The sequence below is a fragment of the Acanthaster planci genome, unplaced genomic scaffold (assembly GCF_054643075.1).
Source record: "Acanthaster planci isolate LZ-2023a unplaced genomic scaffold, COTS_SCS Contig77, whole genome shotgun sequence".
NCBI classification, from domain to species: Eukaryota; Metazoa; Echinodermata; class Asteroidea; order Valvatida; family Acanthasteridae; genus Acanthaster; species Acanthaster planci.
The window spans coordinates 1-12141 of NW_028257699.1; the positions used below are offsets into that span (position 1 = coordinate 1).

Consider the following 12141-nt stretch of genomic DNA (forward strand, 5'->3'; position numbering starts at 1 on the left):
CGTGACATACAATATATTGTGACACCATGCCCCTTGGAGGTGGAGCGAGATTCGGGTGAGGGCGCCCTCTTTCTCAGAGCGCTGCGCGGACAGCACGTACCAGCAAATCCCTGAGCGGTTAGGGACGAGTCCATTGGGATGGAAGTATACCGTCCCATTTGAAGAGTAGATCCTTCGGATTTTGTTGGATGGCTTGCTGTTATCTGATTGGCTTAGTGGTTTAGGCGGAACTCAAACTTACATAAATAAACAGTCTAGGACACCCTTTCACTATACACTGGAACATCAGGGATTGGTTTATTCCAACAAACATCTGACCATGGGCAAACCTGCTTGCCTGGCTTATTTGGAAAACATAACGATAGAGGGCGCTCCTTTAAATGAGACAAATTTAACATCGACTTTACTGGCCTAACAATAAAAACCACCTCAAATGAGGGAACAGGTCGACAGCAACTAACAGAGGGCACTTTGTCAATCGTAGCTTGTGGGCAAGGACAAAAATATATGTAACGTATTCCCCCCACAATGCACAATCTCTAAGGGGGCATAAACTATATCCAGGGCCAAAACCAATCTAGGGATGTCGCCCCACTCAGCTAATACTAAGTGGGTTCGGGCAACATAGCTTTACTTCTCCCACACCGCACACACCACGTAAGAGCCCTTCCAACCCCCAAGTCCACTCCTGCCCAAGCGTGCAGGAGAGCAAAATGCTAAGACACCATGTTTATTGTAAAGACAGCAATGCACGAGCACCACAACCAAGCAAACAGGCAGTAGGGGTCTGCTCGGGCTGCAACGAGACATTTGCCGGGGACGCTGCCCCTCGCTACTAATGCTGCAAGAGTTATGGCAGATAGCCCCTACTTCGACCAAAGGAGGGTTATCTTCCATCTGCCATATGTTAGGACCCTCAGAGGATCCTAACGTCTCCACGCAACCCACCGTGACCCCTACCGCCCCCAAAAACAGAGAGTAGTGTTTACCGTGAACCAGTAGTCTGGTCCAGTGCTCAGAACCTAGCGGGCAAGGTTTGTGTAGTGATATGGAATTGTATAATACCAGCGGCTGGGGCCGAGTCTATGGTGCCAGCGTGCTATTTTTAGTTACATCTACCCGGCATTAGTGGATTCAATGTTTTACAATGTATAAGATTGGGACTAGGAAAGGCGCGGGGGAAAATGGTCAGGAGAGTGGGTGGAAGGAGGATGACGGAAAGGAGGAGAATAAACAGGGACTGACTGGTCCTTCCAGAAGGAAATTTTGAGCCTGTGCAAGACTTCTCATTTTGAGTCTGTTTTAAGGTAACACGGATGGGGTTACTGGAAGGACAGAAGAGAGTTAATAGTCAAACCTGTGAGTGAGGAAACTTTGTTAACTTGTTGATTTGTGAGCGGTACAGCGATAGACAACAACGGTGAGCAAGGCTGTGAGTGACTGTACAGAACCATTTGAACTACTGGTTAAGACTCCTACAAGGCAGAACCTAGAGTGGACTGAAATTGGTGTGAACCGCATGCTCGTAGCGGTGTTAGCTTTTGAATTCCCGTTCTCCAAGCTGTGAGAAAACTCCTACGAGCGCCAGGAGTTACTCGGAACTGAGTTCGGACAGTGACAGTCAGCTATATCTGGAGGAAAGGGCAAGGAATGAACCTGTCGTCGTGGCTAACTGGACCATTAAAGCGTACGAAAATAGAGGAAACTGGATCGGCTGGGGATTGTAGTGGAGAGCAGGCTGTCGCCAGGAGTGAGAGGACCACGGCTTGGCCGAATTGACTGTGCAACTGACAGCCAGATCAACGGGGAAGTACGAGGAGGCTGTCGTCGTGGCTTGAGTGGCTGAGGGGACAAGCACCACCTGGTGAGAGTGAATCCTAGGCCCCTATATTCAATATTCGCTCTGGACGTTTTATCGACCTTTTATTTTGACAAGAAGGCATTGACTTTTATGAAAACATTAGAAGATGTGTTAAAAATTATTGATTGAAAGTAGCCTGTCTTCTCGGTTGTTACTTTAGAGTGAATGTCGATATTATTGTATTGAATTTTTTTGCTTATGTTGTAAGTCGTGAGCTTTTTGTGGCCCTCAAATGGCGACCTCTGAATCTGAGACAGATTTGATTTCACAACTTGTGAAAGGCCTCACCGATGCATTGAAAACAGGCCAGTCTAAAGGAGGGGAGTGTCCCATGAAACTCTCAAAGTTTCATGGAAAACCTGGCAAGTTGGGTGACCATACAGTTAGGGAATGGCTTGAAGAAGCCGACGTATATATCAAACAGTGCAAGATTCCTAGTGACGAGCAGGCACAGGTTGTGTTTAACCACCTTACTGGGTCTGCTCGCGAAGAGGTCAAATGTCACCCGGAAAGTGTTCGTTCCAATTTGGCCGCACTAAAAAAACTGTTGCGGCAGCATTTCGGGGAGGTTGAAACTGTGCATGGTTTGCAAAAGACCCTGTATGAAAGGAATCAGCAAGAAGATGAGTCTTTGATGGATTTTTCGAGGGCACTCATAAGAATTCATGACCGGATTTTAGAGGTTGCCACTGAGGCTGAAAGGGGAGCGCTGGTTGCTTTGCGAGACAGAGTTCTTATAAGGCAGTTTGTCGCGGGGGTTCGTGTTCAATCTGTAAGGTTGGAATTGAGGCGGCTTGAATTGGAAAAGCCAGAGCAGACATTCAATGAAATGAGAGATGCAGCGCGGGAGTTCTTTCGAGATATCGAAAAGGTTTCTAAACCAAAGCGCTCTGCGGCAAACACAGTTACGGCAGTGGCTCGTGATGAGGGTTTTGATCCGACCGAATATACGGAAACCTGTGATCTAGTGGACACCAGCATTAATAGTGCCCAATCAAATGTGGATGGGCAGGGTTTGCCAGAAGGTATAGCGTTGCAATTGGAACAGTTAAGCAAACAACAAGGCCAAATTGCTGATCTTCTGCAACGGTTAATCGCACGGGAAAGCCCAGTCGCCAAGTCTGAAGCTAGGGCTCAGGGTCGTTCGCAATTACGGTGCTTCTACTGTAAGCGCCTTGGGCATGTTAGGGCTGATTGCTGGAAGCACAGTGCCGACCAACAGGCCTCCGGGGCACCGAAAGCGAACAATTCTCAAACAAATCCACCTGCAGCTGGGCAAGGGAGTGCCAAAGTGGTAAACTCTCAACCTCCTCCACTGTAGGCCAGGTGGAGGAGAGGGAAGATATTTTGGCCTCACCCATAGAACCAGTACGTACGAAGGAAGAGCTAATAGATGTTTCAGCTGACGATGCTCTGAGTTGGCTGGTGGGACAGACTCCCAAAGCAACTGTAAATCTAGCAGGTGTGCAAACGTCATATTTGTTGGACACTGGTGCTGAGGTTTCGATGATTAGTTCTTCCTTCTATGAGAAACAGTTGTCAGATAAAATACAAAAAGTTAAGCCAATTGGTTGCCATATCCGTGTATCGGGGGCAGGGAATGCTAACATTCCAGTGGAAGGCTACGTGCTGTTACCCACGGGTATTCAAAATCTCAAGATTGACGCACATTTTCTGATTGTTAAGAGTTCTCATGAGGGTGAGGTAAGCAGCTGGTGTGGTTGTCCAGTTGTGTTAGACTGTAATAATCTAGAACGTTTGACAGATTTGGCCATTGACCCCAAGCACAGTGACGCACGCGCGTTAAGTGCGACCATGAAATGGTATCGTGTGTCGAAGGAGCCAAAACCCAACAATAAATCGGGACAGCAAGGTAACAAGCCAATAACGGCTCGTACGGGTCGTTATGCTGTCATGGTTTTGCCAGGTGAAGTCCGTGGTGTTACTTGCTACGTACGTTCGTCGGCTTACATGAAGGGTAATTCTGTGGTTGTTCAGGGCACGTATGAGAATACTGTTGGGTTGGGTAGGACATGTAGAGTAATAGATACACTTCAGGATATAAGTAGTAATGCCATTAATGTCCTTGTGGCGAATGCTGGGATGCATGCAATTAAAATCCCGCCTCACACCAAATTGGCTACTATCGCTGAAGTGGTTCCCAGAGTGACTCTGGAAACCGGTGAAGAACCTGATCTTTTTCATTTAACAGTGAACCATGTCACGATTGGAGAGGATAGTGGGGGAGACCCAGGCGTCAATAGCAGAGCTCCGAGTGAGGAAAAGATCAAACCTCCGGTTTCGGAGGTTTACACGTTCCATGACGGGACGCAGTACACACTGCCCCCTGGGCTGGAGCTGGGACTATCCAGATTCGAAAAGGAGGATCAGGATAGGATCGTTGGGGTTATACGCAAGCATGATTTTGTCTTTTCAAAACACCCATTTGATGTTGGCTCCTGTGATAAGCTGGTTCACAAAATACACACGACTGATGAGACCCCTATCAGCCAGCCGTATCGGCAGATACCCCCACAGCACATGAATGAGGTTCGCAACTTGGTTCAAAAGTATCTTGACCAAGGGATTATTCGAATGAGTGCTAGCCCTTACGCAAGCCCAATCGTACCAGTTCGGAAAAGAGACGGTTCACTCCGCATGTGCGTTGATTACCGAAAACTCAACGCACGCACCGTGCGCGATCATTCCCTTTGCCGCGGATTGAGGAGTCCCTGGAAGCCTTTCGTGGGGCTCGGTACTTCTCTTCCCTTGACCTAGCACATGGATACCATCAGTTACACATGGAAGCCAATTCTATAGGAAAAACGGCATTCAGAGTGCCTTTTGGCTTATTCAAGTTTTTGCGAATGCCATTCGGACTGGCAAATGCACCTAGTACATTCCAAAGAGTGATGGAACAATGTTTGGGGGATCTTAATCTCACTGAACTGCTTGTGTACCTGGATGACATCCTGGTCTTTTCATCAACACTGGAGGAGCATGTGTCGCGGCTAGATCATGTTTTTGCGTGGCTGGCTGAGTATGGGCTAAAGGTCAAGGGGAGTAAGTGCCGGCTCTTTAAGAGCGAAGTAAACTATCTCGGTCACATGGTCAGTGCAAGGGGAGTCGCGGTGGATAGTGAGAAGATAAAACGGATTGTAGAATGGCCTGAACCGAAGACAGCTGAGCAGCTGCGTTCATTCATGGGCCTCGCGGGATATTATCGTTGGTTTGTTCATGCCATTTTGCCGCCGGTTAACCGAGGTAAGGGGAAGAAATCACATGAGGTAACAGCGTTTGTTTGGAATCCGGAAGCTCAAGCAGCTTTCGAGAAACTGAAGGAAGCACTAACGCAAGCCCCTGTTCTGGCCTATCCTGATTTCACGGTACCATTTGTCGTTGAAACCGACGCTTCACTGAAGGGTTTGGGGGCATGCTTGACGCAAGTCGGTGAGGATGGTTGCAGGCATCCGATAGCGTACGCGAGCCGCGGGTTGCGGGGTGCTGAGGTAAATTATCCAGACTACAGCTCCTTTAAATTGGAGCTTTTAGCCATTAAATGGGCAGTGGTGGATAAATTCCGCGATTACTTGCTAGGCGTTCCCTTCACTGTACTCACGGATGATAATCCGTTAGCGCACCTGCAGACGGCAATACTAGGTGCTTGTGAGATGAGGTGGGTAGCACAGTTAGCCTCTTTCAGTTTTGGGGTTAAGTTTAGATCAGGCCAAAGCAATCGATGTGCAGATGCATTGAGTAGGTACCCTGGTCATAGCAGTTCGGAAGTGAAAAGTATCATTCAGCACACAGTCCCAACCAGTGCAATTCCATTGCGCGCAAGGGTAGGATTGGCCACAGCTAAGCAAGCGCATAGTGAGGAATCTTCCTTTGGCTTGGGACCTCCAGGGCTATTTCCCTCTTGGTCTCCAGAACAGCTTGCCGCACTACAGCGCGCAGATCCAGAACTTAAGGTTGTTTGGGAATATTGGGAGAATGGTCTAGTCCCGGGGGAAGTGAAGGGTGGACCGAGGCTCCCGCGGGAAGTAAGATTGTGGTTATGGCAATGGCCACGAATTGTGCTCCGTAGCGGCGTTCTTCATAGAAGGGTGAATGATCCACTCCATGTGAGATACTCCAAGTCTTGCTACCAAAGGTCCTTCGGTATCACGCACTGGACGGCTGTCATGACAAATGGGGTCACCAGGGTATTGCACGTAGTGGTGCACTTTTGAGAAGGCGTGTATATTGGCCGCGCATGACAGCAACAGTACCGTGGCCAAGGAGGCGCAGCCCCAGCCTAGAGTGCCAATGAGGCATCTCCTTGCTTTTAGGCCCTTGGAAGTTTTAGCGGTTGATTTTGTAAAGTTTGATCGGGGAAGTGGGGGATATGAAGATGTGTTGGTGATGACAGATGTGTACACCAAATTTGCCCAGGCAGTCCCATGAAAGAATCAGCTCACCTTAACAGTTGTGCGCGCCCTCCGAGACCACTGGTTTACCAAATTCGGGATCCCAAGCCAATTGCACAGCGACCCAGGTAGAAATTTTGAAGGAAAGGTCATTCGAGAACTATGCGCGTTGTACGGAATAAAGAAATCACATACCACCCCTTATCATCCTGAGGGTAATGCCCAAGCTGAAAGATTTAATCGCACGCTGTTCGGTCTTGTCAAATCTGTTGATCAGCGGACGCGACACAAGTGGCCGGAGTTCCTTTCCCACTTGGTCTACGTCTATAATGCCACCCCACATTCTACCACGGGTGTAGCCCCGTATACGCTTATGTTTGGACGGGAACCTCTGATACCCTTCGACCAAATTCTTGGCCGCACAGATTCAGCAGGGGAGCAAGACTTCGTAGAAGCTCATGCGAAGTTGATTGATAAGGCTGGGGAAATGGTGAAGAAAATGACCAAAAAGTCGGCAGAGCGCAACAAGGCCCGCTTTGACTCAAAAATAAAGCATTGCAAACAGATAAAACCAGGTGCCAGAGTACTCTTGAAAAGAGGCGCATTCAAGGGTAGACATAAACTTGAAAATGCGTATCATGAAGAGACATACATTGTAACCGAAGTAAATAAAGAAGGGGACATGTTAAAGATCCGTCCTTCTCAAGGGGGAAATGAGCGCACTGTAAATAGGAAACTTCTGAAAATGCACCCATCGGCAGGGTCAACCTCGGAGAGTTCGGAAGAAACTGACTCTGGTGACGATCTTCTGCCTCCCTCCAGTGCACGCGCGAGTGAACATAGCCCTGTTAATTCCAACGTAAAAGAAGGCGTAAGTGTGGATCAAGTATGGGAGCCACCCACCGAACGTAACAGGGGGACAGTGCCTCGCAGGAGGTCAGAGCGATCCACAAGGGGCGTGCATTCGAACCCTTATCACTTGCCACGGTCTGTTTTAAAATGATAATGTCAGTTGGCCAAAGGTCTGAGAATTTACTGCGAGATTGAGGAACTTCCGGCAGGAAAGGCTTGGGGTATCCAGTTTTCTCCGGGGTGAATCAGGCTCATCGTGCTCTGGACCATTGACCGTAGGTTGGAGATATGTACCAAAGTGCCCTTTTGTGATTATTTTCCAGGAGAATAGCGTTGAAAGAACTCCGTCGTGCTGATCGTGTCACCAGGTTCTCTTTTGGGGGAGGCTTGGGCAATCCAGTTCCCTGAGCGAGAATCTGACTTTGTCTCAGTTTGTTTTGAATGTTGCTTTTGCTCTTAACTATATAGTAGCCTAGAGTTTTATGATTGTTGTGTAACTTAAACTGATTCTTTAAGCATTGTTGGCAAGATGTCCTATGTTCTTTTTGGGCACAGTTTTGTTAAGCGCCTGGGAGGCACAAAAGAGTTTGAACTTAAATTCAAGTTTGGTAAGGAATCTGTGTCAGTCAGTTGTTATGGGGAAGGAGGCCTATCTTTGGCACGGATTGAAGCAAAAAGGAGAATTTATATTAGAAAGCTAAGGAAGCTAACACCAAGAATTTTAATCGTTGACTTGGGAACTAATGACTTGTGTGCGCAAGATGCTTCCCCTTCTGAAGTTTATGATAAACTTTGTAAATTTGTGCAACGTATCACAGATGAGGGGATAATTCCCGAAGCTGTTGTTTTTCTTCCTGTTCCAAGAACTAGAGGGATGTTTCGAGAACAGGTGAGTGTGGAGGTTTTCGATGGGCGGGCAAGCGAATTCAATGGCCTTGTTGAGGCAAGATCATTTGTGGAGGATCGTTGGTGGCAAGGGTCGCATAGAGGCCTGAAGAACCCAAGATACAATCTAGACGGGGTTCATCTGAATGAAATTGGCCACCGACAGTATCAAAGAACACTACGCCGGGTGATCGCTTACTTCCACGCACATCTTTGGAAATAGGTAAATACGTTAGCTTTCCGCAGTTGAAAAAGTTATATCGAAATTAGTGTTAACAACTTTCATTATAAGGGTTTTATCCAGATTTGCATGTTTATGTGAAAATGCCGAGATTTTCATGCCATGTTGCGACAATTCATTTATAATATCGATCTCCGGGTGAAGATCGGCTAAGTATGGGAGGATGTAGTGATATGGAATTGTATAATACCAGCGGCTGGGGCCGAGTCTATGGTGCCAGCATGCTATTTTTAGTTACATCTACCCGGCATTAGTGGATTCAATGTTTTACAATGTATAAGATTGGGACTAGGAGAGGCGCGGGGGAAAATGGTCAGGAGAGTGGGTGGAAGGAGGATGACGGAAAGGAGGAGAATAAACAGGGATTGACTGGTCCTTCCAGAAGGAAATTTTGAGCCTGTGCAAGACTTCTCATTTTGAGTCTGTTATATTTGTCTCCCTCTTCATGCTTTTATAGCCTCACAGCAGCCCCCTGCTTGCACAGTACCTGCTGCGTACGTGGAGCAGTGACCAGCCCCGTCCATCCAATTAGCGCACGACTGGCAGGGCACACTTACTATGCCTTTTGTTGTGGATGCGGCCTTAATCGCCATGCTAGCATCCTCTTTTGCATTACAATATGCACATTAAAGTCTAAAAACTGCATTCTTAGTTGGCTAACTAATAATTATAGGAAAAGAGGAAAGTATATCTTAAGACATAGGTGATTTTAACATGTGGAAACCTTACTTTCTGTTGACAAAAATCCTCTCGGTATGCGGCTCAGAAACAGCCACCATGTTTGGACCATACCATTATGTTTTCGGGTGATTTTGAGTTCGCAATGCTCATGTCCTTTCCTTAAATAAATTTAACTTCAAACTAATCCAAGCATTTTTCTACCTTATACTTTACACACGGTACTTTCCTGTAAGTTTAGTTTACAGTGCATTTAGTGAATTTCTCCCAGTTTGTTTTTAACTGCAGTATTACCCGTTTATTCACGGAGATTCCCACAATACACACTACCAATAAGACAACTGGTGCCTCACAAGGCATGTGGTGTGCAAAATAAAACAAACTGTTGGACTATGGTCAGTTGACCATCACGAAAAGAAGAGAACAAAATATCAATTGCTTTAATTGAGCAGAGATAGATTTGACTGAGGCTGTCATTTACTTTCTTTTAAGTAAGATATTTGAGGTTATACAGTGGTCCCATTTTTGTGATTTTACCAAAGGTGTCGTCTACCTTACATACATGATTTAATAAAAAAAATGGTATGATATTGTTGTTCATAAAGGTGGTGTTTTTGGTCAGAATAATTTTGAGAGCTTTTTTTTTTAGGTAACCGTACAAAAATCATTCAAAGTGGAGTGGTGTGCTTTTCAAGAGAATTGCATGGGTTTACATTCTATGAACAATGTTCATGCACTCTTGTCTGGCAAAGACTATCGATACAGTGCAAAGAATGAGCCAGTCTGTGCAGTGGTAACCAAACCACTGCTTCATGTAGTGTCATATCAGCCATATACATGTATGCGCAGGCTTGTTTCCAAATTTTTTCTGTAATTTTTATATTTTTCTGCATATGTAGTGATAAATGTCTTGATTTTTTCTAGTGAAAATGACTATGCATATGATCCATATGGTAGTAAGGATAATTATCTCATTGATGTTGAGGATGATGACGGCATTGACACCATGGTGATGGGAAACTTGTCATCCACTTCCTAGAATTGTAGTCATGTTGTAGGCACGTTCCCAGCCTTCACACATACAATGGCGGTGTAGTATCCACCGATAGAGGGCGGTCACACACACAGGATCTGGATCCTGAACACAGTTCAGTCCCTTTGCTCAACTTCCCCGAAAAATTTTGGGAAACTTCATTCCACCTACACACGGCTCTGTTTGTACTGATTGGTTCGCGTGTGCAAAGTAAGACATCATTATTGTTCTTTGTGGTGGAAAAGAAAAAAATCACTGTGACTACTCTCAGCCAATGAAGTTACATTTATTCAACAATGCTGTAAAATCAATAGAGTGTTTTGAATTTTCACCGAACTTCACAAGTTGCAAGACTGTAATACTTTTTGCAATGCCCATTTGTGCTTAATTCTATTTTCAGGATCCTCTGTACACATCGCTCTGGATTGGATTCACAATCGCCTCTACTTTGCCTCGTACTACCGCAATGCAATCTACTCCACAGATCTTGATGGGAATGACCTGCAACTGGTCACGCATGTCCGTCAACCATTGCAACTCATTATCAATCCATGCCTAAGGTGAGCTGTCCAGTTTAGGTGTCGGAGGTCAGCAGCTTTTGTCTTACCCATACAACCTTTCCCTATGCATATTTTCCCAGAGAGTGCTAAGAGTTCACACGATAGGCTACCTACTCTGCCCTGCAGCACACCCGCCAGCTTATCTTCTCCCTTTCTCTCGTTGCCGTATGGTGATCATAAAAAATTCCGTTTGTCATTTTCCCAGGTTTATCTTCGCCATCTTTGATCCACTTGTGTTTTTTATTTTTCATCAATTTGATAAAGAGTGTGACTGGTTGAATGGAGGCAGCCCACTTGTCCCCAGCAGACAAAGACCCCCGGGCTAGCTCTGCTTCATAACTTTACCCTACCCTCACCGGCCCACCTGTTTTTGGCCTGCTGATGCAGGCATGGAACTTTTCCTTGTTTTCCACTTCACATTGATGCCATTGAAAATTGAAAAACACTGCAGAAAGTCTTGTAAAGATTGGAATTTCCTTGTGTTTTGTCAAAGACCAAGTTCCATGCCTGGCTGGTGGGAGAATCACAGCAGCCCTCCGTTGCCCTGATTTTATCAATAACTTTGGAACTTTTTCATTGTTCGGGAACTACTGCAGCTTGGCCATTGTCTGAACCTGCGTTGGAAGAGCAGTGCTGTCAATGGGCCGAGAAAGGGAAGTCTCCCTGCAAGAAAAGCTGCAGCCCCTCGGTGCCTGAGGCAAATGCCACAAACGAGTCAGGTTGGATGTCCATTGCCAATTTCTTCCTTGCTTCTCAGGCATTCTCGGCTGCTCTCTCGGCCATGTCAGCAGCAGGCAGTCGGAAAGTTCACCTTAGTGCACACCATCACGCCCTGCGAGATAGGCATGTCCCAGGCATATGCCAACTTGCCCCCGGTATTGCCCCATCCACCAACACCAGTGCCTTGCCATGCTACAACTCGCTCCCAGTGCTGCCCCATTGGCAGAAGTTGACCTTGGCTGGATTCGTCCAGACCAACACTACTTGCCTTGAGCCTTCAGTCACCCTCCTGGCTTGCCCTAGCCCCATTTTTGTATTATCCATTTACACAATTTTCTGACTCCAATGAAAATGAAGAGCCTGAAGATGGAGATCACTGCAAGCCCTGAGACCCCAATCTTTCCTTCCACATCATCCGCATATTCTATTCCAACCAGAGCCAAACATGGTTCACTTAGCTTCGAGAATCTTAACCTGATGTGCTGGGTATTGTTGAAGATTAAGGTGGCCCATTTGCAGCATGCAGTCATAAATCATCACATCCTCTGCAGAGTGTTTATCGTGAAACCTCCCACTCATAAGCTCCTATAATATTCGTTGGGTTCAGGTTGGTTCTTTTACACCTGATTCCTTACAAAGAACCAACCTGTGGCCAATTTCATAGTGCTGCTTAAGCAAAAATTTGTTTAACCACTTCGGACCGGGGCATTTTTCAATGTTGATGATGCTGGGCCAGCATGACTATCATTTTTTCCGTTTTCAAAATCCTTCAACAATTCATCATTCCATTTAACAGTCGTTTATAGCCGCAGGGAGTAATCTTCAGGCACTACTCTAAGTTGACAGGTGACCTTCATTGACGCCCGAATATTTCAGCCAGGCCTGCAGCCTTGTAAACAGAG

At 46.3% G+C, this 12141-nt stretch overlaps 2 protein-coding genes across 2 annotated transcripts in view; both read left to right on the forward strand.

The window, feature by feature from the left end:
• Window positions 1-2093: 2093 nt before the first annotated feature.
• LOC147795316 (uncharacterized) lies at window positions 2094-4491 on the forward strand. The gene has a single exon (XM_087132079.1). The coding sequence runs from the start codon at window positions 2094-2096 to the stop codon at window positions 3180-3182; it is 1089 nt and encodes a 362-aa protein (XP_086988205.1). The 3' UTR covers window positions 3183-4491.
• Window positions 4492-4773: 282 nt separating this feature from the next.
• LOC147795317 (low-density lipoprotein receptor-related protein 2-like) overlaps window positions 4774-12141 on the forward strand; it is a 60147-nt gene continuing 52779 nt past the window's right edge. The window contains 2 exon segments of the mRNA XM_087132080.1: window positions 4774-5125; window positions 10360-10519. Coding sequence (XP_086988206.1) covers window positions 4774-5125; window positions 10360-10519 — 512 coding nt within the window.

Bases quoted from the DNA above. Each gene is read 5' to 3' on its own strand.
- LOC147795316 (XM_087132079.1), top strand. From the start codon at position 2,094: ATGGCGACCTCTGAATCTGAGACAGATTTGATTTCACAACTTGTGAAA.